This window comes from Salvia hispanica, chromosome 5 (assembly GCF_029641045.1).
Source record: "Salvia hispanica isolate PSC_SH4W2 chromosome 5, Shi_PSC_v1, whole genome shotgun sequence".
Taxonomy (NCBI): domain Eukaryota; kingdom Viridiplantae; phylum Streptophyta; class Magnoliopsida; order Lamiales; family Lamiaceae; genus Salvia; species Salvia hispanica.
The window spans coordinates 17,509,976-17,534,897 of NC_142696.1; the positions used below are offsets into that span (position 1 = coordinate 17,509,976).

Consider the following 24,922-nt stretch of genomic DNA (forward strand, 5'->3'; position numbering starts at 1 on the left):
CAGCTAAAAAAATAAAGTGGACCAAGTAGCCATTCCCTAAAACCTCACTTGCGTTGAGTCGCTTAGCTTTAGCAAAATCAAAGCTGCATCAAGTTCTAACTATGACAAATCATCTTAAACAAACGCATAATAAAACTCATGATTGCGCAATGTTAAAAATAAGAAAAAGATTCTGAGTGTGATTCTATAGGAAGAGAAATGGTGACAAAATTTTCAAACATGCAACACAGTTCATTCGTAGAAGAATCCAAACATACATAGCACAAGATAGACAAGGCCACAGCACAAATGAAGTTGGGAAGACACCCAACCAGATTTTACAAAAATCCTAGACAATGTTAATAACTCGAATAAAGGGTGCCATAGGCTGGAACATCCTACATTAGGCGTATCAAAGCTCAATAGATTACTGGTAGTACATAAGCTGCTGGGCGCCAGCTACATTCTGATAACCACCATCATAGATGGCTTGACTAGCGCCTGCACCCATTCCCATAGTTGCTGGCTTCAGAGCGTGTTGACCCTGGTGAGGCATGAGGGCAGGGATGCCGCCCATCTTGCTGATTGCAATTTGCCGCTCATACGCTAAAAGGTCAGCAGCAGATAGGCCGTGCAGTGGTGCAGGTCCAGGTGGAAGGAGTGGGTTTGAGCTAGTTCCAGGTGGAGTTGGTTTGTTACCCCACGAACACTGGAAAATCAGAAAAAGCAAAAGGAGAAAAAATTAATAAAATTCTAAAATATGGCTTCCAACAACCATGACATTTTGGACATAGGTGTAACAGGAGGGAGAATGACTAGTATCCATACCCACATTTCACAGCTTATTGAATACTCCGCCCGTCCAATTAAAACTGACCACTTTTGCTATTTCGGAATGTCCCATAAATATAGCAAATTCTATTTTAGGATACTCTTTTTTTCTCTCTAATGAGGCGAGCCCCATTCTCCACTAACAATGCTCAAATCACTTTTTCTTTCTATATCTCTCATACTTTACTAATTGCGCATTAAACTCATGCCGTTACAAAAGCGGTTTATTTTTGTGGGACAGAGGGAGTATTAAACTTGTGATTATGCTGGATAAACAGCGTACCCATTGTTTTTCCATTTTAGAAGTGGACAAAACATGGTGATGAAGCACAACAGGAAAGATGGAAGGCAGTATGGCAAGTGGCAACAACATCTAAGGTAGTGGATAGATCCACTGAAATTAACAATTTTGCTTTCTTGAATCCACAATTGGCAGCATTATGTAGAACTCAGAATTGAATGCAATGATGTGGACAGTCAAAAACTACAAACTCAGACAGCAAGAGACAACAGGTGTTCATTCAAGTTTACTTGTTATTAATATTTAATAGGCTACCATCTCCATATAAACAAGCGGGAGTGAAACAAACCTTAATTTGTTTGCCATAGAGATATGACTGAGCATTTCCCAATTGAATGGCCATAGCAGCCTCTGCATGGGTGCTGTACCTCACAAAGCCAAATCCTTTATCACGCTGCACCCTAACTTCTTCAATTGATCCCGCACCAAGTGCATGGAAGTGGCGGTGGAGGTCAACCTGGCTTACCTGGCATAATAAAATCAAGGAAGTAAATTTTGTGAAAGCAAGATGCTTTAAATTGAAGAGTTATAGTCAAACTAGCCAACACATAAGATTTATTGAAAATTTTAACCTTCAATTCAATCAACTATCTGAATCAAAGTTTTCGTCACAGTCACACATCCATAAAGAAGCACATACTTCCAAATTTATTGTATACTCTTTTATATCAATCTATCCTGAACACCCAGGAGACATTATGTATCGGGGGAGTGGGGAAGCAAGCAAAAGAAGGCTTACTTCTGGAGCAAGATTACCAACATATACAGTGGTGTATTGAGGGTTATTCTCAGGAGCATCAGTGCTTGCTGCCTCCTTAACTTCTTCTGTAAAAGCACATCTGTTTTGGTCAAACAACTCAAACTAACACGTCTTCATCACCTAGTGAGCACAGCAAGTAGGTATGAAAGGAATGCAATTTAGATAGTGATTTCTATTTTTTCTCTAACAAAAAACAAACACAGAACTCTCAGAGATGTTACACTAAAAGGTGGTAATTAGATCAAAATATAAAATGCGATGCTTAAGAGCTTGTAACTAACAACTAAACAATTACAAGTAAAATCTTCTTAGTTTCAGGCAACAACCAAATGTTATGTCTCCCGAACATACTCACCAGACGAATCGTTTGTTAGTTCCACGACACTTTTAGCATCTGAGTTCTGCTTTTCATCAGTGGTACCAGCACCCTTTGTGGCCCAGTTACAACGTATCTGCCTGCTACCAAGCCATTTTCCTGGAATGTTTTCAAATAAAAGAAACCTTAAGGTTTCTGTTAATTGAAACACAAAATGTGTTTTAGGAATTAACCCAAACCATTCTCACCAGTTAAATCATTTATTGCACTTTGAGCTTCCTGAGAGAATATATAAATGTACAAATAAATAAATATAAAAAATAACAAAATAAAGGGCAAACTCAAGGATTCTGTTACTCTGTATCATGCAAACACTAGCTTGAACGAAAATTCAGATATCACAAGAGCAAGTACATGTTGGTTGCGGAAAGAGACGAATCCAAATCCCCTAGAACGGCCAGTCTTTTGGTCCCACATAACCCTTGCATCACTAGGACAAAAAGAGATTGTAAACATTTATTAGATCTGACAATCACATAACAACAAAAGCATTACTCTGACACACAAGCAAAAGAAATTAAGTTGAGTGGAGAGATGCTTACGAACAGCTAGGATAAACAGAAAAGCATGCATACAACATGGCGTCAGTAACCTCAGGGCTGAGATCACCAACAAAAATGTTATAATGACCTGCAAATGGATATAAACTTCAAGAGGCACTCAACAGACGCACAAAGTAAAAAGCTAATTTAGCTTGTGCCACATGTTTAAAAATATTAAAGACGATGCCCACTTGATGTGTCTTCCCTCTGACCACTAGCATATGCCCAGTTAACTTTTATAGGCTGCCCAAACCTGAAATTCACAATAGATAATATTAATGTGAAGCACACAGCACTTTCAGACTGAATCTTCAGTAGTACTTCTTACAAGTGCCTTCCGTTGAGAGTCAATATTGCAAGAGAAGCACATCTACGATCAAAGTAATGAATGAATCCGTAGGATGACTGCACCATCGAATCACAGAATGTCAACAAAATCCAAAATTTAGATGTATGGGAACAACCAGAAGGCTGTGTTTGAGAGCAGTTGTACCTTTTCCTTTCTAACAAGCTTACAGCTCTCAACCGGACCAGTACTTGCAAAAACTTCTTGAAGAAGTGGTTCTGTCACCTGCGTGTGAATGTTACCAACATACCTGCATTTTCTCAAAAAATAAAAAACCTACAAGTTTAAAAAGAAAAGAAAACAAAGAAAAACAAAGGAACTTATAAGAATCTTCAACAGAAAGACGAATGATATCACATGAGTAAGATAGAATAGATATTCCAGAATATTCCTCAAAAGGACTAGATGGTCTGCTAAAGGAGGTCATATATGGTTACCAGCATCAAATAGATCTATTATTATAAAATATATATACATACACATATGTGATTTTAATTTTGGATCAATAACTCATGCATGATTAGCTTGCAGCCTTGCACATACGTTGATGTTCTAGCCCAATATTTCAGTTACATTTAACGTAAAGTATACATTACCTGTAGCTGAAAATATTAGGTTAGAACATCAGAGTATGTGCAAGCTAATCACATAGCACAACCTAAAAAAGGCTAAACATAACCTAAAAAGAAATCCTTATACAAACACTTACACACTGCGGCATGTGCTTGGGTCAAACCCAGGAGGCAGATTTCCACTAGGAATTGGCTCAATCTGCAAATGGCAAGGTGCGAATTAATTAAGCTGAAAAATAAAAAATAATTTCCAAACCGTTGGCAAAATGCCAATTACCCAAAGGAAGAAAAAGATAAAAAAGACTAAAATACAGGATTAGGAAGAAAATTATATAGGCAGAAAAAAGATGCAAATCCATTCAATGTTCATCAGCTTTACACACCTAAAATGCACAGAAACTACTTAAATGCCACCATTTCTGCTTCACATACCAAATATCACCTACTTTCTGAAATAATGGGAGGCACAAAAAAACAGGCATCAATACTACATCTGTTTTGGCTTGAAGCCCAAAATTCACTCTCAACCCTTCTGCTGAAAAAGAATTCTTGTAAAGGTCGATGAACATTAAACAAACTAGTACTACATTTTATCTTTTGTAAGGGAACTCAACCGATTGTTGTGTAGCAAAATATGCCTACCCAGCAATACAGTCTGCTTCTCCTTTTTTTCTCTTTGCATACAGTGATGATATTGTTTCCTTAACTAAATCCATTTCAAAATTTGTAGAACTTTGACAAAAACATTCTCTTTATTGGCCAGTAACTTGGCCTGGTCTGTTAGATCAACTAGACACCTAGTAAAAAAGCATATTCTCCAATGGACGTAAACCTGTGCTCTATCTTTCTCTCGCTACAGTCACAACTCACTTAAGATTCTGTATTAACCATAATGCAGTTTCCTAAACGAGTCCAACTTAGTTTATCTTACGGAAGACAAAACAAGTCATTAGATGAACTACAGTTTCCTCCACGTCAATTTAATCGCATTTACGCACAATCCGCACTTCAATAAACAAGCAACGACAAAATGGGGAAAAAAAAAAAAAACCACCCATCCAAGTTTCAAAAACTGAAGCCTGCAACCGACAAAAGCTTAAAAACCTACCCAATTGAGCTACGTAAAATCTCAGTAAACCAACAAACAAAAATAACACCTAGATCAACACCCGAAGCATCCCGAAATTCACAAATAATCTACAAAATATCAATTAACTCCAAAACCAGAAGGAGCTAAACGACTAGAAAATATATAAAATTTGGAACCTGAGGAGCAGCTAAGAGGCCTGGATGATAGAGCGACTGCTGCTGAAGAAGCGCTTGTTGCATCAACGCCTGATGCTGTTGCTGCTTCAATCTCTGATTCTGCATTTTTTGCTTGAATTTTCAAGTGAAAAATCGATCAATCAAATGATCGACACGCGAATTTTATCGGTTTAGGGCTCGTCAAGCGAGGGAAATGAGGAAAAAGAAAAAAAAGAAAAGAAAAAAAAAAGAAAAGAAAAACAAAGAAAAAAAGAAAATGTCGATGAAATTGTGCTTCTCGGGAAATTTATACCTCAAGTTTTTTCGACTGGGCCCCACTCCACGCGGTGCTGAATACTGATACTCTCGGATATTGTTAAGTGAGATGAGTTTTTTATTTTCCTTCTATAAGCCCATTTTTGTCGAAATAATGTCCAAATGTAGATTTAAATATTTCTTGATAGAGGTTTCATTTTAAATATGCATATGATTTTGTTCTTATTTGTAAAAACATTATATTTTTAGTCATTTAAGGATAGAAATATTTAAACTATCAAGTTAAACAAAGTATTTTGTACAAATTTTCAAGGGTTTGTAGATATTTTTGTACGTATTGATTGCATATATAGGGGGGCTTGCAACTACGTGCACTCCACAAATGGATCTTAACCTAAGATCTTCCAACCAACTTCCTTATTCGAAGATTGAATATCTAAGAATGAGAAAATATGACATACTAGTTACTACTACAAATACAATGGAGAGATATGAGAAATCAAAATTACGTCACCCTCGAATTCCTAATTCTTTCTAATACTGAATTCAACTAAGTCTCCTTCTTCTTGCCGATGATTTAGCCACCTATTGTCACCCCTTCCAAATTTCGATTCCACACGACTCAATTTCGCTTCGGCTTTGTGCCTCGTCATCTCCTGTTGCGGGGAAAGCATATATTGAGCGCCGCCGCTCATTAAGTGTTGTCTCCAGTGATATCTCCAATTTTAATGAGACTTGATTTATGTTTATATAGTAATTTTTTATTGTCCTCCATGGTTGGATTTGTTTGATTTTTTTTCGCTGATTTTTGGGGTTAGTGTGGAGGCAACGATCAATCAATCCCTATGATTGAGCATGCTCTACTACCATGTCAAATTTGAATATGGACATAAATTGGAAGAGTGTAATAGAATTCTATATTCGTTAATATGTTGAAATCATAATAATATACGCAAAGTTTTCTAGTTTAAACTCTTTTTTTCCTTTTCATAATTTTCCATAAAACTCCTATTATTAATTACTCACAAAAATAATATTAGAGGGAATATCTTTTTTAGTCCACGAACTTTGCCAAAGTATCATTTTAGGTCCGTGAACTTTGAAAATATCATTTAAGGGTCCATTAACTATAGGTTAATATCATTTGAAATACTTTATTATTTTTTCAATTTTTTCTGGATGAAAATACCCTGCATGCCTTAAAGAGTATATATTTTTAATAAACTTATCATATACTCATATTTTTTATAAATATCTTTACAATATATTTTTGACAAATTTTCTAAATATAATTTGACCTTCAATATTATCACTTAATTTTGTGACATGCAAGAATAGATCCTTATTTAATTTTTTATTATTAAAGAAAAGTTCTTTATTCAATTTTAAAATTCTTTAATATAAAAAATTGAAGAAAAACAATTTTACTTGCATGTCACATAATTAAGTGATAATATTGAAGGTCAAATTATATTTAGAAAATTTGTCAAAAATATATTGTAAAGATATTTATAAAAAATATGAGTATATGCTTAGTTTATTAAAAATATATACCCTTTAAGTTATCGAGGGTATTTTCGTCCTATAAAACTTGGAAGTAGTAAAAAAGTACTTCAAATGATATTAACCCATAGTTGATGGACCTGAAATGATATTTTCAAAGTTCACGGACCTAAAATGAGAAACTTGGAAATAGTAAAAAAGTACTTCAATTGATATTAACCCATAGTTGACAGACCTCAAATGATATTTTCAAAGTTCACGGACCGGACCTATAATAATATTTTGGCAAAGTTCGTGTACCAAAAAAGATATTCCCTCGTAATATTATCATATTAAAACTTTATGATAATTATTTTTTAGTAGAGTGAAAATGAGAAATACTAAGAAAGAATGAAAAAAAAAGTAAACGAGAAATTAAAGGTGGAGAATCTTGTTCTCACATTTTTGGACGATAATAATTATAAAAGAAAAGAAAATATAATAACAGAAATCAATTAATTGGAGACTTGAGGTAGATAAATGAAATTATGAAAGTGTAGATAGATGGTAAACATAATTAAGACCATATGGCGGCCGGTCTTTGATTTATAATTATTTATATAATTACATAAATTTTTATAGTATCGGTTTATACTTTGTAGTGTACATATTTTTAGAATTAGAATTGCCGCACTCGTATTCTTTTCCGGACTATGTCAGTTACAAAAATGTAACAGTTTTATGTTTGTTCATTTCTCTCCATTTCGTAAAATCTTTCAAGATTTAAGATTAAAGATGGGGGTAGTTATTACAGTTGGAGGTGAATGCCTAAACATAGAGAATAACTGTTTTGTCGCGGTAAAACAAACGAAAATCCATGTCCCTCTGTGAAACAAATTCGCCGCGAAAATTACTGCTGAAAATCATGAACATATTTTGACAAATGAATTCTTGATCCCGTGACCACCCCGATGGCCATAGCCAGTTCATCCATATTCTTGTGCATTTTTCTGCTAATTTCTCCCCCAACACTATCCATTTCTGAACCCGAAGCTCTCCTCAAATTCAAAAAATCCTTCGTGGATTCATCCTCTCTGCATTCATGGAAGCCCGGGACGGAGCCGTGCGCAGCCAACGCGCATTGGATCGGCATAATCTGCGTGAACGGATTGGTTTCGAGCCTCCGGCTGAAGAACTTGGGGCTGTCCGGGAAGATTGATATTGAGTCGCTGTCCTCGCTCTCGACCCTGAGAAGCGTTGGCTTCGTCTCGAATTCTTTCTCTGGCCCTATCCCGAATTTCAATCGCATGGTGCTGTTAAAGGGATTGTACCTCTCGAAGAACAAGTTTTCAGGGGAGATTGCAGCTGACTATTTCAAACCCATGGCCGGCCTCAAGAAGGTTTGGTTGTCGGGAAACAGCTTCTCGGGCCGGATTCCAGCCTCGTTGTTCCAGCTTGCTCGTTTGGCAGAGCTACGCCTGGATAACAACCAGTTTTCAGGGACCATTCCCCCGCCCGAGCTGCCAGCTCTCGTGTTCTTGGACGTCTCCAATAATAAATTGGAAGGTGAGATCCCCGAGGGCCTGATGAAATTCGGGACGAATGCATTCAAGGGTAACGCGGGGCTTGTCGATCCTAAGGTGGGGCCTTTTGATACTAATGTGGGGCTTTATGGGCCATCCTCGCAGCCCAGGATGAGTCGCATGCACATGTCCTTTTTCATGTGGTTCTTGGTGGCGGCAGCACTGTTGTTCTTGGTGATGGTGGTTGGTATCTTCGCGATGAAGAGGAGGCAGGAGAGGGGTGGTGGTGTAGACGAATGCTCTAGTTTCCACATATCGAGTGCTAGGAGGACTGGTGGGGTGGCCCATACGGAGGGGTCAGCCTCGGGCTCCGCCACGCGCCACAAGGAGCCGAGGAATTATGGAAAGGGGATGGAGATAGTGATGATGAATGAGGAGAAGGGTGGGTTCTCGATGCAGGATCTCATGAAATCCTCGGCCCAAGTGCTGTCGACCGGGGCCACCAGCTCGTCCTACAAGGCCATGATGCCCACCGGGATGACCGTCGTGGTCAAGAGGATCAAAGAGAACGCCAAGATTGGGAAGGAACAATTTGATGACGAGATGAGAAGGCTTGCCTGTTTAAGCCATCCAAATGTGTGCACACTCTTGGCCTATCACTTTCGCACTAATGAGAAGCTTTTGGTGTGTGAGTATAGACCTAAAGCCAGTCTCCTCTATCAATTGCAATTACACGGTAACTTACTAACTAACGAACTAACACGTGCATATCTTAGCCCGTTCGTTCCAACCATCTTACCTTCATCTCCAGGTACAGACACCCACTCCGAGCTGGACTGGACAACAAGACTCAGGATACTTCAAGGCATTGCTAGGGGTCTGGCTTACCTTCATACCGAGCTCTCCTCCCTCGACCTCCCACACGGTAATCTCAAATCCAGCAATGTGCTTCTAACCGAACAATACGAGCCTCATCTCTCAGACTACGGGCTATGCCTAGTGATTAGCAGCAGCCTTGCTTCACAAACACTAGCAGCATACAAGGCTCCAGAAGCAATTCTGGATCACCACATTTCACCAAAATGCGACGTCTATTGCTTAGGAATCATCATTCTTGAACTTCTTACTGGGAAAGTCACTTCTCAGTTTGTCAACAACGGAGAGGGTGGGGTCGATGTAGTCCAACTGGCGGGATCAGCTGTTGCTGATGCGAATGAGGACGAACTATATGATCCGCACCTGGAACAGACCGAAAAGTCCAAACATGAGATGAAGCAGCTTCTCCATGTCGGTGTAGCATGCACCGAGAACAGACCCGAGCAGCGTTTGGACATGGCAGAGGCCCTTGGGCGGATAGAAGGGATAACAGGGGAGGGTCAATCCCATGAGCAGACGACCATCCACGTCGAAGATCGATCCTTGAAGGAGCTGGTGTTATGAACATGGCATCCGAATGAGGGGATGTGAGTCTTAGTTTTTGAGGTATCATGACCAAGTTTCTCGGGCATGGATGTGGACTGAAGAGAATGAAATCCACTCCACTTTCTTGCAAGAATTTTGTTTATGGTTGACAGGACTCAATATGGCAACATGCTCATATACTATAAATTCTTGATGTGGGGAAAGTATCATTACACACACACACACATTCTCTATCTCTCTATGTTATTTTCTGCATCTTCACTCATTAAACATCGGCGACACAAGCTTAAAATCATCCTTAGTCCTTACCATCCGACGAGCCCTAGATATGCAAAAATAATGGCATTTATACTTGCAAAGATAAAATTAAACTTATACCAAATATCAGAATAGCTTAAAAGGAATCCTAGAGCTGATACTTTCTAGTAAGGTCACAAAAATCAATCAACAAATATATGGAAGAGAAGATATAGATGGATGAAATACAATTGAGTAGAAAATAGAAAGAAAACAAGAAACAATCCAGCCTTGCAAATAGCTATTTCCAAACTTCTTTCTCATATTCCATCCTCGCAGTTTCCACAAGGCACTCACTGGCAACAACTTTTTAAGTATTCTACTGATCTGATTATTAGCCACGCCATATGTATATTGGTGAAGTGAGGTTACAGACTATATGTGGACTATTTCAGGCAGTCTTTTCTTGTTCAAGATCACTATGGGGAGAACCATTGCCGCTTGTGGGAGATTCAAACTCTGGGCTCCTTACATCCTTTGGGACCAGTTGTGATGGTTTAATGAGTTTCAGAGTGTCGTCTTTGTCAAACTCTTCCTCAGCATCCTCGGATGAATAAGCATATCTGGTTGGGGCCATAAATACCCAATCACATACAAAGCAGATGCAAAAGAGGAGGGAGAAATTTTTTGCATAGCATTTCATAGTTCTTGGCATAAAGTTCTACAGGCAGTTCTGCTAATGAATTCGCTTAGATTTAAATACAGGAAAATAACCAAAGATCTTAGTGTTTCTTTCTACTGTATGTACGCAGTATCAGGATGCCAATGGCGAGATGATGAAAACAGAAACACAGAAAGTGGCAGGGTAAAGGAATGAGAAAACAAAATCCTTATATTTTTAACGGTCAGAACCACCAAAACCAGAAATATATAAATAAGAGTTTTGAACAAGATGGTTACCGCATTGAGTTCTGTGACGGCGCCCAAAGAGCACATATGACGCATAATAGGGAGAAAGACAGTACTTGCCAGAACGCAGGGATGATCCAAGCATTCTGCCATAGCTCATTGTATACGTCATTTGATTTGAAATAAAGCTGAAAAAAGCAGGGGGTCATTAGTCAATACAACAAAATGCTATTTGCGGGCAAGTTTTATTTCGAACTCAATTGTTGTCTATGGACACTGTCATGAGACAAGATATTGGGTTTGGCTCGTTAGAATAAGCTGCCAACATTACCTCATAGCAAATCCAGCCAACAGACACAATAACTGCAACCGCTAATGCGTTGGTGAACTTCCTGTAAATATCTAACTTGGCAGTCAACCTCCTAGCCTGTTAGGTCGAGTAATCAAAGAATGGGAGCAAATAGATATGTCAGTAAACAGAAAGGAGTCAAAGGAAAAATGTTAGTACAACCAGACACCAATCACTTCCAAGTTCGTGATAGACTATGAGAGAAACATCAACTGCATACCCGATTACCAAGTCACTGGCTTGTTAAGAGCATGAAAGAATTAATTTAACTTGAAATCAGGACTATATATACGTGTCTGTTTGTGTGTGAGAGAGAGTGTGCATCTTCCTCTGGATTTTACTGGATAAACAGTGAAATGCAACCCAGGACATAATTATCCCAATCACAACCAACCCTCACTTATAGTAGCAGGCTACATGCAGAATCCAATGGCGATTGGCACAGCATTCACATGAGACCTTACTTTGAGAAAATACACTTGCAACCACATGATTTTACTTGATAGTCTATTTTACTGCCTAGCTAGGACACAAAGATAAGCTTAAGAATGAGAATCTTGTACCTGAAGCTTATTCAAGGTGGAAGAGAGGGAGGTAAATATCCAAAGAATGAAGAAAGCATCCAAAATTGCCACCGGCAGGACGAAAAATAGTCTAGCCTTCCCTGAGCGGTCACTCACAGTACCGACATTTTCAATAATTTCAAGTATTTCAGATGCAAGGAAGAAAGTTCCTCCAAGTAACATAACTTTTGATGTAAGCCCGCCTAAGGTAGGTCTGACAACACCATAACCCATGGAAACAATGAGAAGGACTAGTCGTGCCACCGTACGTTTCACCGTCCCAAAAGTGACTGCCCAGAGAGTGATCCCAGTAGGTCTGGTTCCAGTTTCATTAAACTCAGCATAATCAAAGTACCACAAGGCCATTTCAAACATTCCCAGTGTTATCACGAGTGTAATACAGTTTTGCAATGGAAGGACTTCTTTCCAAAATCTTGCATACTGTGAAAACCAGAATACCCCAAGCAGCACAAATGCAAGAGACATGAACCCATAGAATCTCATGAGTGGAGCCATTCTGCCAGGTAGGTAACCAGTAGGATTTTTCCATACCGATTTCCCCTCAACATAAACCTCTTTAAGCCGTGGATCACAATGAATAAAATACAGGTTGTACATCCCAGTTTTTGTAATTTGCAGGGATCTTGGCTGCAGAGTAGCGTCTGTTGTATCTATATCAAATGATACACCAAATACTTGTGGCCATCCTGGATTATTGGTAGAAGGGCGGTAAATGATTTGACCTTGCTTGCAGACTCCAAGCTTTGCTAGGTCTGCTGAGCAGCATAGAGCTCTCTGACCTCCATATGCAGAACCTCCAATTGTGTCCCTGTCGTCGACCTCAAATACAACGGCATGAATAGATTCTGAGCTGAAATTGGAGAGGCCCAACGGCCTATGGAATACTATCCTTTCAAATCTGTTTTTTAGATATTTAAAGAAAAGGATCAGCTATCTCTTAGTATATGGAGTATAATGATTTCAAATGCTCAGATCTAAAATCACAGCTTAAGAACCAAACATATCCATCAAAGACGTACTCAGTCCATCCAGAAGTGGGAGTCCTACTTTTTTCAGCACAGGTAATGTGAAGAATTGTGAGTTGACAAAGTTTGTAGAATGCGAGTCTCAGTTTTACATATTAACTAATAGCTAATGTGAGTCTCACTTATTATTTAGTATTAGCTTTATAATTAAATGTGAGTGGAATGTGGATCCTACTTATAAGTTATAGTAAAAGTGAAATCAGACTACTGTTGGCGGACGACCCAAGATGACAAAAAGAGACTCATATTACCGGAAGCAGGGAGTATCAGGAAAAGCAGAAAACTTAAAATTGAGGAAATGGTTAAAAAACATTCTTTAGTCCCAAAAACCGGGAGGTTCTGATTAGCTTTTTCAACCTTTAGCATAACAAACCATCATATTCTGTTTTGGTTCCGTTTTTCTATTGGATTATCATTCTAGATGCACATTCCAAGAATCTGAGATTAAAAATTAGCTCAGGTACTGCAAGTCAACAACGACAGTTGCATTAGCTTTCGCCTCAATGCTCAAATCTCATGTGTTAGAAATAAATAAATTAAGAAAGTAGGCAGAAGCTTTTTCTGAAGTAACCGCACTCATCACCGCATGCAGGATCTTTCCGGATCAATCAATTTCACTAGAGAGTAAAAATCCAGAGCATTTCACCGAACACTCTACACACTTACCAACCACCGACAACTACAAACATCAATTCCAAGTCAAATTTAGAGCGGATCTCTCAAATGATTAGAATTCAACACCTTCAAAACTATAACAACTCAATCAAACAATCATGTAACAACAATCCAACACAAAAAAGCACACCGAAATTCGCGAAAGAGAAAAAGGAAGTAAAATAGCAAATTCACCGGATAAAAGAGTTTCCGGGGGAGGACTCGTTGAGACTGGGGGCAGAAGAGTAAATCCCCTCGCTGCCTCCGTGAACAACGAACGCATTTCCTTTTGCGGCGAATCTCTCTCCGGCGTACTCGTGCACCGACGCCTCGATGCGAAGAGTGCATAGCAGCAGCAGCAGCAACGCCACCGCAGCGAGGCGCAGGGTGGGGATTCCGGAGCTCAAGCGCAGCATTGTGAAATCAACTTGAGCTCAGGCGTGTGGATCTGCTGAAAGAGAGTGAGATCTAGCGCTGAAATTGGTGAACTAGAGAGGAGTCAATCAGCTCACACACCGTTGTCAATTGTTTAAGGACATTGACTAAGGGGGTTATCTTCTACGGCGAGCTCAATTTAGGCTTAATTTCTAAGCCATTAATGGTGCTACACGTAGTGCTTCAATATTTGAAAATTTATATTCAATTTATTCAAACTTTACAGGTTAGTCTTTAGTAAGAAAGAGATGAAAAAAAATAAAATAAAGAGGGAAAAAGTAATAGAACGAATGTTAATGGACTATGGGATTACCTTATAAATGATATATAGGACTATTATTCTTTGAAAAAATTTTATATTTAGATTTTGTCTAATTTTTTTGGATGGTTCAAAATGATAAGTCTATTTTTTGAGACAAGACAGGAGTATATTTTTTAAAAATCTAATAAGTTAATCAATTCATTTACTTGTTAATAAAATTTAAACTTTTTTATTTTATTTTCATTTACTTTATTTGCATAATCATTTTCTTATTTTTTTCCCTAAACAATCATCTCAACTGTACTACTTACTTCCCCACAATTTAATAAACAAATCATTTTCTTAATTTTTTCCCTATAGAATCATCTCTATTTATATGAGACGTTCTTTATCGACACGTTTTAATTTATTTCTTGGAACACGTGTATGTACATACTATATAAATTATTTAGCAGTCACATAATATAATAGAGAACTCTACTATAATACTCCTATTAACATAGTTGTCAAGAAAGCACAAGATCGAAAACTCGAGAAGAAGAACAAGAACACAATGTTTAACGTGGTTCAGCTCACGCTTATATCCACGGACGAAATTATGTGACTCCTTACTGATCTGATCTTAAACGAAGAAGATTACAAGCACTCACACTCACTCTCGATTACAAGATGATTCACTCAACTCTCCAAGAACAATGACTATGAAAAACTTGATTCAAACCGGTCTTCATCTCTAATCACTACGTGTTTGCGTTTCCTCGAGCGCCTTATATGCATGTTGAACATAGCTAACTGATCCGTAACAAGATAACTCCCTTCTCCGAGTTAGTTACAAACCGCCAACGGCTACTTCACTCAATCTTGAAATATCTTCAGCTACTCCAACGGTCATATACTCAAGGCTTGGCTTTGAGCTGCGTTTGCTTAGCCAAAAAACCTAACAATAGTATTTGTTTAAGCTAGGCAAATATCTTTCGCTCTACAAGAATCCCACCAAATACAATCATGATGAAATAATGCAATTCTTACATATGATTGTATTCTAAAATCGTTAATTTCTTGTATTTTTTTTCATCAAGTGAATCCTCAAATTTTATATTAGCATGATTCATAATGAATTTGAGCATCCGATTAGAATTAAAAAAAATGTGAATTTGAACATTAAAAGAGTTGAAATTATGCACTTGAGGGCATTCACGATGTAGCCCCATCCAGGAGGGCTACTCGGCGGAGTTGCATTGCAGCTCCTCTCACCCATATGGCCGCCTAGCAAACAACCCCAATCCCTGCTGAAACATTGGTGACCGTGCAATTCAAAACTTTTTAATCATTGTTAATTTAATATTCCAGCCATCCACAAAAAATAGTTTTATTTATGGGCAACATAAGTTTTAATGAGAAATTATTTAAGTAATAAAGAAGAAAAAATAGGTTAAAAAAAAACTATTTTTATGTAATAGGAATGAAGTAAATTTCCTTTCTTTCAAAACATACATCCTAGTGAAATAGTGTTGAAGTTGAAAATGGAGCTGGATACATTGAAAATATTGGAATTTAAATGAAAAAAGTTATTGTAAAAGTTGAAAAATGGGACTGAAGCTTGTATTTTTTGGACGCATTGTGAATACACTGATAGGATGAAACAACGGTGCAACCTGTCGCAGTGGATTTAAGACAAGTTAATTATGAAGTCCTAATATGTGGAGCATATTATAAAATACACGTCTCTATCTGTCGGTTGGGGTACGAGGGGCATTTCACTAATTATCATTCTCTGATTTCATTAATCACCCATTAACAATATTTAAATACAAATTTAAGATTCCAATACAAATTTGCACGATTTTTAAATGCTCCAAGTTTCCATCAACACACGCAATCATGTGTAGATGTGTGAAGAATTAAAGTTCATTTAAGCTAAACCTATGCTCTTGTATTAGCATAAATTTGCCACAATTTATTTTCAATCTTTAAAGTTATTCAATAAAAAAAAAAACAAAGCCACCAAAATTGAAAGATTGCATACATGGAATAAACTTCAAACGCTACTTATAAAACAATAGATTGAACACCTTGATCATTACCAGTTTATACCAAAAAATACCAACAAGAACAAGACTCTGGAGCCCTTCCAGAACAAAATATACGGAAGGACCCCCGTCTACTTCAAATTTCGATTCTTTCCCGAATAACACAATGTGATCCCGGAGGGAGACACATCATGTATAGTTTGACAGGAAAGACGAAGGTGTGCGGAAATAATTCAAAAAGTCAATGAGAAATCTACTTATCTGTTTGCAGTACTAAATGTTGTCAGTGCAAAAGAGGAGTAAGATAATTTTGTGGGAGGCGGAGAAAGTACTGTTTCCAGCAAAGCTGCGCAAAGCCGAGAAAAATCTGTAACATCAATCCATATCAAGGAAATCCATCCTCTTTTTCATGGTACCCATGAGCTCCGACGCCTCCCTCTCCACTTTTTGTGCCTGACCAAATGGCAAAATGCACTACTCAGAATGCTAGAAATGTAACAACTACTAAAAGTAGCAAGCAGGCAGAGCAAACATCTCCGACTATAATGAAAAGAATGTGAAAGAGTAGTCAAACTAAAATCAGATAAATGTCGATCAACTTCCGTGGAATTAGAGAAGGCACTTAATATCCTATAATCATTACAAAAGAAAGTAGTGATTCAAGAAACGCGGGGAAACAACCACAACCCGGGAAAGTAAGAAAACAGAAATATTGAAAATCTTGTTTCACACAAGGGGAAAAAATTCAATGTTTGTTTGTAACTAATTCTAAAAGTTATATGCAGAGTAGCTTCAAATATTTCAACTCAGATAGCATATCATTATGGAGGCTGAGAGAACAAGTAAAGGATGCAGAGAACTCATAAATCAACTTTTTGTAAGGTCTGACCACAAAGACGTCAAAAGGTAGGACTCGTCCCCACCCGATTAGGAATACAGATTAGGCAGCATGACATCACTAGGGGACACTCATATATGCAGAATTCAAGGACTTTAAAAGTTTCATATTTTGGTTAGCTAGTAATGGTCTAAAATGATATTCACCAAGTTCAATACTAAACCATTGTTCAGATGTCTGCAAATTATGGTAATAAATTAACAATACATGTTTGCACCTAAGAAAAACACATAAAATTGACAATCAGTTCCATTAGTTTGGGTATTATCATTATGACAGGAAGTAGAGCTTACACTTCTTATCTCTGGTTCTGAAACACGGACCATATTTGGGGGTAGTTCCATCTTCAGCGGGTCCTGACCAATCATATTATGTTATATACAAGTGGAAAAACTAAAAAGGTAACAAATGTAAAAGGTTTCAAAAAGCTTAACATCACATACCAGCTCCCCGATCAAAACAACATTTTCTCCACGGATTACATATAGACCTAATGGAATGTCGCAATATAGATCACCAACGATAAGACGCTCACATGCACCTTCTAGGACAACATTAGCTACATACAACAGCAAAACTTTGTCAATCGAACATTACATTTACGATGCACGTGGCCTCTAATAAATGATGAGTAGTTCAAGATCAATACCAAACTGATCAAACGAACGAAGAATCCCTAAAAGTTTCCGTCCATCTCGAAGTAACACAAGAAGTTTCTCTGGGAGAATGACAAAAGTTTCAATTCAAATGTAAGATATTCACAACAAACAGAAGACAATTGGTTCCCCTTACAGGACTGGACATATAAGAAAATAATGAGAATACTAAGTGGAAAACTCAGATTGATGTTTTTTTTCTACAGCACTCTGAATCATGGGATCAGAACAAACAAAAATATATAGAAATCAATTTGCAAGAGTACAAAAATGAAAGGGCTGCACAAATCCAAAAATATACCCTCAAAACTTATATGAAAATGAACCGACTGTGCTTAAGAAAGAGGTTGCAACACAAAGAAACTACTTGTGACAATTTCTTCTTAAGTGTCAAATTGTTATTACAGGTTTCCAAAGAAGATAATGTGCCGGCAAAATTATGATAGAAAGGGTGTGAATTTGCTCTACAATCTTTCCAAATAACAAATCGAAGTTCCTACGATAAATGCAATAACTCCAGTCCTCAACGCACAAGATCTCTTTAAGATAAGCATTGAGACTCCTAGTTCCAATATAGAACGCAATATTATATAGTCCCACATAATGAATTACACCCAAATCTTCAATAACCAATGGAAATAACTCAAGAACTGTCAGACGATTCGAATAAATATCATATACAAAACTGAGGAGTAAGGACATAGAATTACAAAAACTTACTGTCAAGATAACTAGCAAGAGAAGTAGAGAGATAAACATCCGCTGGTTCCGCCCAAGACATTGATGAACTCATAACTAGACTTCAAATTCTTGGAAATTCTCCAGAAACGCAGTGAAAATCAAACCAATTCAATGAACGATATTGCATTGGCCGCTCAAGATTGCACCTTTTTAACAACCCCAATTCCGTCCTTCAACCCAAATTAGTACTACAAGATTGAAATTGGCTGGCTATATAGGAAACCCGCAAAGACTATGAGTTAATAGCTGTCGATTCAATGACAGTTGCAGTTGACTTATGGATGAAGCTTAGATCTGATAAGTAAAAAACCCTAGAATTCGGTGGCCGGAGAGAAATTGTGCCTGTAGCGATTAATGTCCTGGAATTTCTATCATGAATTTTTCTTTTTCTTTTTTTCAATTATGCTTTTTTAAAACAAATTCCTTTTTCCTCCTTTTTGTATTGATTGACAGTTTTCGTACGTGTATTAACTTACTTATTTTTTTATAGTAATTCTCTATTTTTAAATGTATGTTTAAATATTTTTATTGTGACATTTTTCTATTATTTTATAGTAGTACTCTATATGTAAAGGGGACATGTATATAGACCGGCTCCTCTTATATTATTTATAGCATTATAATTCAAAATTAAAATTAAATCTACATTCTTAGATTTTAAAACACACCTCATTTATAGGTGCACGCCTATTACAATGGGAGAATCAAAAATAAAATCAAAATTATAGACAGTACATATCACAGAGTACATATCACAATAAAATTGACATATGCTCTCTGTTTTCTTCTCCAGATTTATTCAAAATCCGATCTTTAGCTGCTCAAGAAAAAGGAAAGGAAAGGAAAGAGAAAGAGAAAGAGAGAAGTTGACGCCGGTGATGCTCGACAGGTGAGATGGCGAGGCGGCGAGAGAGGACAAGTGAGGGAAAAGAGAAAAGCGCTGGCGTCGGGAAATGAGGGAGCTAGCGGGAAGCTAGTGTTCAGCACGATGGTAAGGGGGAGAGAAGATGATTTGGTGAGCGCAGCAGCGCGGCGTCGCCGTGATGTGAATCAAATTGTAGTCATTATTGTATTGTTATAACACACATTTTTAGGTGAAAAATGGACTCATTTTGATATATTGTAGGACAAAAGACCAATCCATAAGAGAGAGGAGGAAGAAAACAAAGGTCCAAATCTGATCAGTAATCAGCCCTGCAATATTAACTTAAAATGCTTCTACAAGTCCACCATTCCATTCACCTTCGAAAGAGCTTCGCGTGGATACCTCGCACGCCTCAATCGGAGTCCGGATGAAGAAGATACGGCTGTTTTACGAAGACTGCGCAATGCAGTGCAAAACGTGCGACCGGGCGTCAAAACGCGCGACCTGATCGAGAGTATGACAAAACGCCCAATCGGGCGTTTTTTCAAGATGCAAATCGCCCGACCGGGCAAATGCTACTGGGCTTGTTTTTCGGGCCCTAACTATTTAAATAGCTAGGGCACGACTTCCAATGCATCTTTTGGCGGCTGGAGGCGATTCTTAGAGAGAGAAAGAGGCTTGGAGTCCATTTTTTGGAGGAAGAAGAAGAAGCTTGAGGCTAACTCTTCCCTAATCTTGCCCATATGGTAGCATTTACTTGTTTTCTTGTATTGTTGCCCACCATGAGTGGCTAGATTTTAGGGATTACTCCTAGTTTGTTAGGGAAGCTTGTAAATATGAATCTATGATTGTGTTTTGATAGATTTCCTTGTTTTGGTTCTTGTCTATGTGTTTATTTCAATCCGTGTTGGGTTTTGCTAGCAAACTTAATCCGGTAAAGGCCTTAACTTCAATGTCTCTTTAACTTGGAGTAGGGAGCTAACATAGATAAGGAACCCTAGGCTAAAACTGATCAAGGGATAGTCCGGGGTGGATCTTATGTGTTGAACGTTTGTAGAAGCCAATCTCGAGCTTACTATGCGACTGTAGGAGTGAGGGGTTGGTGAGTAGAGCCTAGGAGACGTGATCAGCTTATCCTAGGTGTAAAATTCCACGATCAGTGATCAGCTGCGTGAGAGCGTAAAATCAACACGATCCCGATAAATATTGGAAAGTAATTAGACTTTAGGATTCATGTGAACAAGCAACCCGAAACAAGCTAGGAGTAGTCTTCCCTCTTTATCGTGATTCCCTTATTCTTTTTCCTTCTCGTTTCGTTCTTCACTCGCCTCTAGATCAAAAAAACCCAAAATTAAATTATTTTACTGCTTTTTAGTTAGATTTACTAGTTTTAGCAATTAATCTCCTCCCTGTGGGTTCGACACCTTTTATACTGCATTGCACGTCTGTATACTTGCAGAGGTAGTATTTTTAGGGATTTATTACTTGTTTTGTGTACTTAAATTGCACCCTAAAAATCACAACAAGTTTTTGGCGCCGTTGCCGGGGAGGCGTTAGTTGTTAGAACTTTGTGTGTTTTCTTTTTTTTAATTTTCTTAGTTTTATAGGTAGTTTAGTTTAGTTAAATTTTTAGTTTTTTTTTACTTTGTTTTCCACAGGGTGCCCGTAATCCGTGTGTTTCTTGTGCAGAAATCTTATTTAGCAACGAGAACGGGGCTTGTGTGGAAAGCACGTGACGAGTGGTCACCAAGTTCGGATGAGGTAGACCGTTTCTCAACGGTTTGGTAATGGATGGCTTGACTCCCACTCTTAGTATTTTATGCTAGAACACTTTCCTTACCACACACACGATTATTAGGACTAATCCCGGAGTTGTCGAGGTTCTCGCTTCCGGTAGAAGGGTGACATCGTGCTAACTTAACCCCTTACTTGCTTTGATTTATATTGTTGTGTTGTGCTTGGTATTTTCTGTTTGGAATGTGTTCTAGGTTGCAGAGATGTTCTATTTTTGTAGGCATCTAGAGATATGAAAGTGTGAGATGTGGGAGACATCTGAGTGTGATGTCTGTGGAGTGCAACAAGGCCATTCGAGCTCACACTTCGGTTTCGGCCATGAAGAAGAAGAGGAGTTCTCATTTGATCCAATTGATCTGCTCAAGAGGAGGATATCTGATCTCGAGAAAAGGCGAAATGATCCTGATTTCACATTTGGAGAAGAACTTGCCTTAGAAAAAGCCTTGAGCGATCTTCAAAATGCAAGAAGTGAGAGATTTAAGATTCTTAAAGATAAGGCATTTGAAGATGATCAGGATCTCACTTGGGCCGAATTATGTGTTAAAATGGAGGAGTTGATAGAACTAGCAACCTCTCTCGCGACTGAAGATGAAGTCTGCCCTCCTATGTGCATCGAAACGCTAGATGATCCACATATTCAACATGTTTGTGAAGAAAAAGAAGAGGAGTGGGTCACATCGACTGTGGAAGCAGTAAAGGAGGATGAGAAGAGAGCTGCAGAGAGTACAAAGCCTCCATTTGTTGAGCATGAGTCTTGCCAAGCACTTGGCTTGTTGCTATTCCATAGCATCCATGATCACCGGCCATCCACACCACCCCCAACTCGCAAGAAGAAGAAAGCAAAGAAAAAATCTCAACATTGGGGGTTGGTGGTCTCGAATCCCTTCTTTGAGTCTGTGATGGGGATTCAACTGTTAAGAAGGAGGGATCCGGGAAGTTTGGTAATCCCACGGGTGAAAACTCATAAAGTTGGGAAGAATGTCTAGCCAAAGACGTTAAAGAAAGGCGCTTGTTGGGAGGCAACCCAACGGTTTGTAGTAAGATTGTTTTATGTTTTTTTTGTTTAGTTTTTATTTTGATCGCGAGGGTTTTTTTAACTCGGTTCTTTCCCTCGTTTTTGATCTTGAACCGGGTATTGTAAATAGTTTGTTGTCTAGTTTTGTTTTGTAGGAATAAGGACAAGCTACTTATGAGGAGCCCAGCCGAAGGAAAGAAATACCCGACCCGCCCACCCCAACTTAACATGATTTGAGGGAGTCTTCGTACCCCTTTCTTTATTATTTTTGTCCTTTGCTTTTCATGAGTATGCACATTGAGGACAATGCATGATTTATGTTTGGGGGGGTGTTTGCATGCTTGCTTGATTAGTGTTGATTTTGGCTTAAATTCTTCCTATATTTGTGTATAAGCATGCTTGATTTTCTTCCTTCGAATGTCACTAGGCACATCGTTTCCTTTAGGATTTGTTGGTGTGGACTTAGTTTTACTTAAGAGTTGGGCCGCAGAACCTTTCTTTCACTTATTAACTGCTTGAGAGCTATAACTTCCATATTTCAATCAAGTGAATGTAGTGTCCTTAGGAGTCCGATTTCTTGAGCTAAGGAGAGAGGATAATTCCGGTTTTGAAAAATTGATGAAAAAAGGGCTTAAGGTTGATCTTCTAAACTTAAGCTTGATGAATTGTGAACTTGTTATTGTTGATGCATGAAAATGATTAGGCAATAGGACGTTAAGCCTCAAATCCATATTATCACATGCCTTACCCTTCATAAACCCCTAGTGAGCCAATTTTGAGCTTTGAAGTCTTATTTTTTGTTGAAATTTTTGAGTCACTAAATGAGCCTATGTTATTTTATCATTTGCTAAGCCTTAATTGATGGTCCCTTTCACCAAGGTTAAAGAGCTAGCACATCTTGGGAGGGTTTGTTGTGTGACAAGAAAGGGCTTGTGTTTGAGCCATTAGGTGGTAAATGATGTTGATAAACCTAAAAAAAGAAAAAAAAAAAAGAAGAAAAAAAAAATGAATAGTATAAAAGGCAGCCTTTTATGTTTGAAAAAGCCAAGGCTAAAAAAAAAAAAAAAGCCTTTTATGTTTGAAAAAGCCAAGGCTAAAAAAAACAAAAAAGAAAAAATAGAAGAAAGAAAAGTGAAGTGAAAAATAAAAATAGAATAAAAGTGTTGTTTGTTAGTTTTGAGAAAATGAAAAATATCAAGTTTGGGGGCGTGTATTGTATTGTATTTGAGATGTGAGATGTGTAATGGATGTGCTAGAACTTTAAACTTGGTGGTGAGTAACTTAGCCAAATATGATCCCACCTTGACCAAAAGCCCCATTACAACCAAATGATCAAAGTCCTTTGATTTGTGCATCACAATGACTTGTTAGTGGTAAGTTTTGTTTAAGTTTGGGGGAAACACCTTAAGTACCTTAAGAAAATAGAATAGCCGGAAGAACTCCTTTTGATGATCTAGTTATGACGGTTTGAGACTCTCTAGGCACTACCCGAGCATAAATTGGTGTAGTGGAGTGACAAGCTCTTAGGTGGTTGGTCGGTTGATTGGTGCACATTGCATGTTCTAAAGTCCTACTTGCGAGTGAATGCGGGGTCCATCCAATAATTTTCGAGGACTTGTGTGGGTTGGTGTGATATGAGAAGAAAGATTTCTAGGTCTACAAAGTGCTAAATTGTTAACTTGCTCGGGACGAGCAAGATTTAAGTTTGGGGGTATTTGATGTAAATCAAATTGTAGTCCTTATTGTATTGTTTTAACACACATTTTTAGGTGAAAAATGGACTCATTTTGATATATTGTAGGACAAAAGACCAATCCATAAGAGAGAGGAGGAAGAAAACAAAGGTCCAAATCTGATCAGTAATCAGCCCTGCAATATTAACTTAAAATGCTTCTACAAGTCCACTATTCCATTCACCTTCGAAAGAGCTTCGCGTGGATACCTCGCACGCCTCAATCGGAGTCCGGATGAAGAAGATACGGCTGTTTTACGAAGACTGCGCAATGCAGTGCAAAACGTGCGACCGGGCGTCAAAACGCGCGACCTGATCGAGAGTATGACAAAACGCCCGATCGGGCGTTTTTTCAAGATGCAAATCGCCCGACCGGGCAAATGCTACTGGGCCTGTTTTTCGGGCCCTAACTATTTAAATAGCTAGGGCACGACTTCCAATGCATCTTTTGGCGGCTGGAGGCGATTCTTAGAGAGAGAAAGAGGCTTGGAGTCCATTTTTCGGAGGAAGAAGAAGAAGCTTGAGGCTAACTCTTCCCTAATCTTGCCCATATGGTAGCATTTACTTGTTTTCTTGTATTGTTGCCCACCATGAGTGGCTAGATTTTAGGGATTACTCCTAGTTTGTTAGGGAAGCTTGTAAATATGAATCTATGATTGTGTTTTGATAGATTTCCTTGTTTTGGTTCTTGTCTATGTGTTTATTTCAATCCGTGTTGGGTTTTGCTAGCAAACTTAATCCGGTAAAGGCCTTAACTTCAATGTCTCTTTAACTTGGAGTAGGGAGCTAACATAGATAAGGAACCCTAGGCTAAAACTGATCAGGGGATAGTCCGGGGTGGATCTTATGTGTTGAACGTTTGTAGAAGCCAATCTCGAGCTTACTATGCGACTGTAGGAGTGAGGGGTTGGTGAGTAGAGCCTAGGAGACGTGATCAGCTTATCCTAGGTGTAAAATTCCACGATCAGTGATCAGCTGCGTGAGAGCGTAAAATCAACACGATCCCGATAAATATTGGAAAGTAATTAGACTTTAGGATTCATGTGAACAAGCAACCCGAAACAAGCTAGGAGTAGTCTTC

The 24,922-nt window shown here is 38.2% G+C and overlaps 4 protein-coding genes across 5 annotated transcripts; 1 reads left to right on the forward strand and 3 right to left on the reverse strand.

Moving 5' to 3' along the window:
* Positions 1-159: 159 nt before the first annotated feature.
* On the reverse strand, positions 160-5,209 carry LOC125188768 (RNA-binding (RRM/RBD/RNP motifs) family protein). 2 transcript variants are annotated; one of them, XM_048085817.2, is made up of 12 exons: positions 4,974-5,209; positions 3,845-3,906; positions 3,283-3,385; positions 3,118-3,194; positions 2,981-3,042; positions 2,790-2,877; positions 2,602-2,677; positions 2,436-2,466; positions 2,227-2,346; positions 1,851-1,936; positions 1,401-1,577; positions 160-688 (listed from the first exon to the last, which is right to left on the reverse strand). In XM_048085817.2, exons 1-12 carry the CDS (start codon positions 5,076-5,078, stop codon positions 407-409), a joined length of 1,269 nt encoding a protein of 422 aa, XP_047941774.1. In that variant the 5' UTR covers positions 5,079-5,209; the 3' UTR covers positions 160-406. The 2 variants fall into 2 exon arrangements, with proteins under 2 accessions (XP_047941774.1, XP_047941775.1); XM_048085818.2 differs by having other exon boundaries at positions 3,283-3,411; positions 4,974-5,197.
* A 2,472-nt stretch (positions 5,210-7,681) lies between these two features.
* LOC125189764 (pollen receptor-like kinase 3) lies at positions 7,682-9,864 on the forward strand. Its single transcript, XM_048087001.2, has 2 exons — positions 7,682-8,969; positions 9,045-9,864. Exons 1-2 carry the CDS (start codon positions 7,682-7,684, stop codon positions 9,671-9,673), a joined length of 1,917 nt encoding a protein of 638 aa, XP_047942958.1. The 3' UTR covers positions 9,674-9,864.
* Positions 9,865-10,049: 185 nt separating this feature from the next.
* On the reverse strand, positions 10,050-13,918 carry LOC125188664 (uncharacterized). The gene is made up of 5 exons (XM_048085656.2): positions 13,609-13,918; positions 11,714-12,632; positions 11,133-11,228; positions 10,853-10,989; positions 10,050-10,515 (listed from the first exon to the last, which is right to left on the reverse strand). Exons 1-5 carry the CDS (start codon positions 13,827-13,829, stop codon positions 10,344-10,346), a joined length of 1,545 nt encoding a protein of 514 aa, XP_047941613.1. The 5' UTR covers positions 13,830-13,918; the 3' UTR covers positions 10,050-10,343.
* A 2,224-nt stretch (positions 13,919-16,142) lies between these two features.
* Positions 16,143-18,835, reverse strand: LSM1B (Small nuclear ribonucleoprotein family protein). The gene is made up of 5 exons (XM_048083382.2): positions 18,415-18,835; positions 17,688-17,756; positions 17,482-17,597; positions 17,332-17,394; positions 16,143-16,593 (listed from the first exon to the last, which is right to left on the reverse strand). Exons 1-5 carry the CDS (start codon positions 18,485-18,487, stop codon positions 16,516-16,518), a joined length of 399 nt encoding a protein of 132 aa, XP_047939339.1. The 5' UTR covers positions 18,488-18,835; the 3' UTR covers positions 16,143-16,515.
* Positions 18,836-24,922: the final 6,087 nt, after the last annotated feature.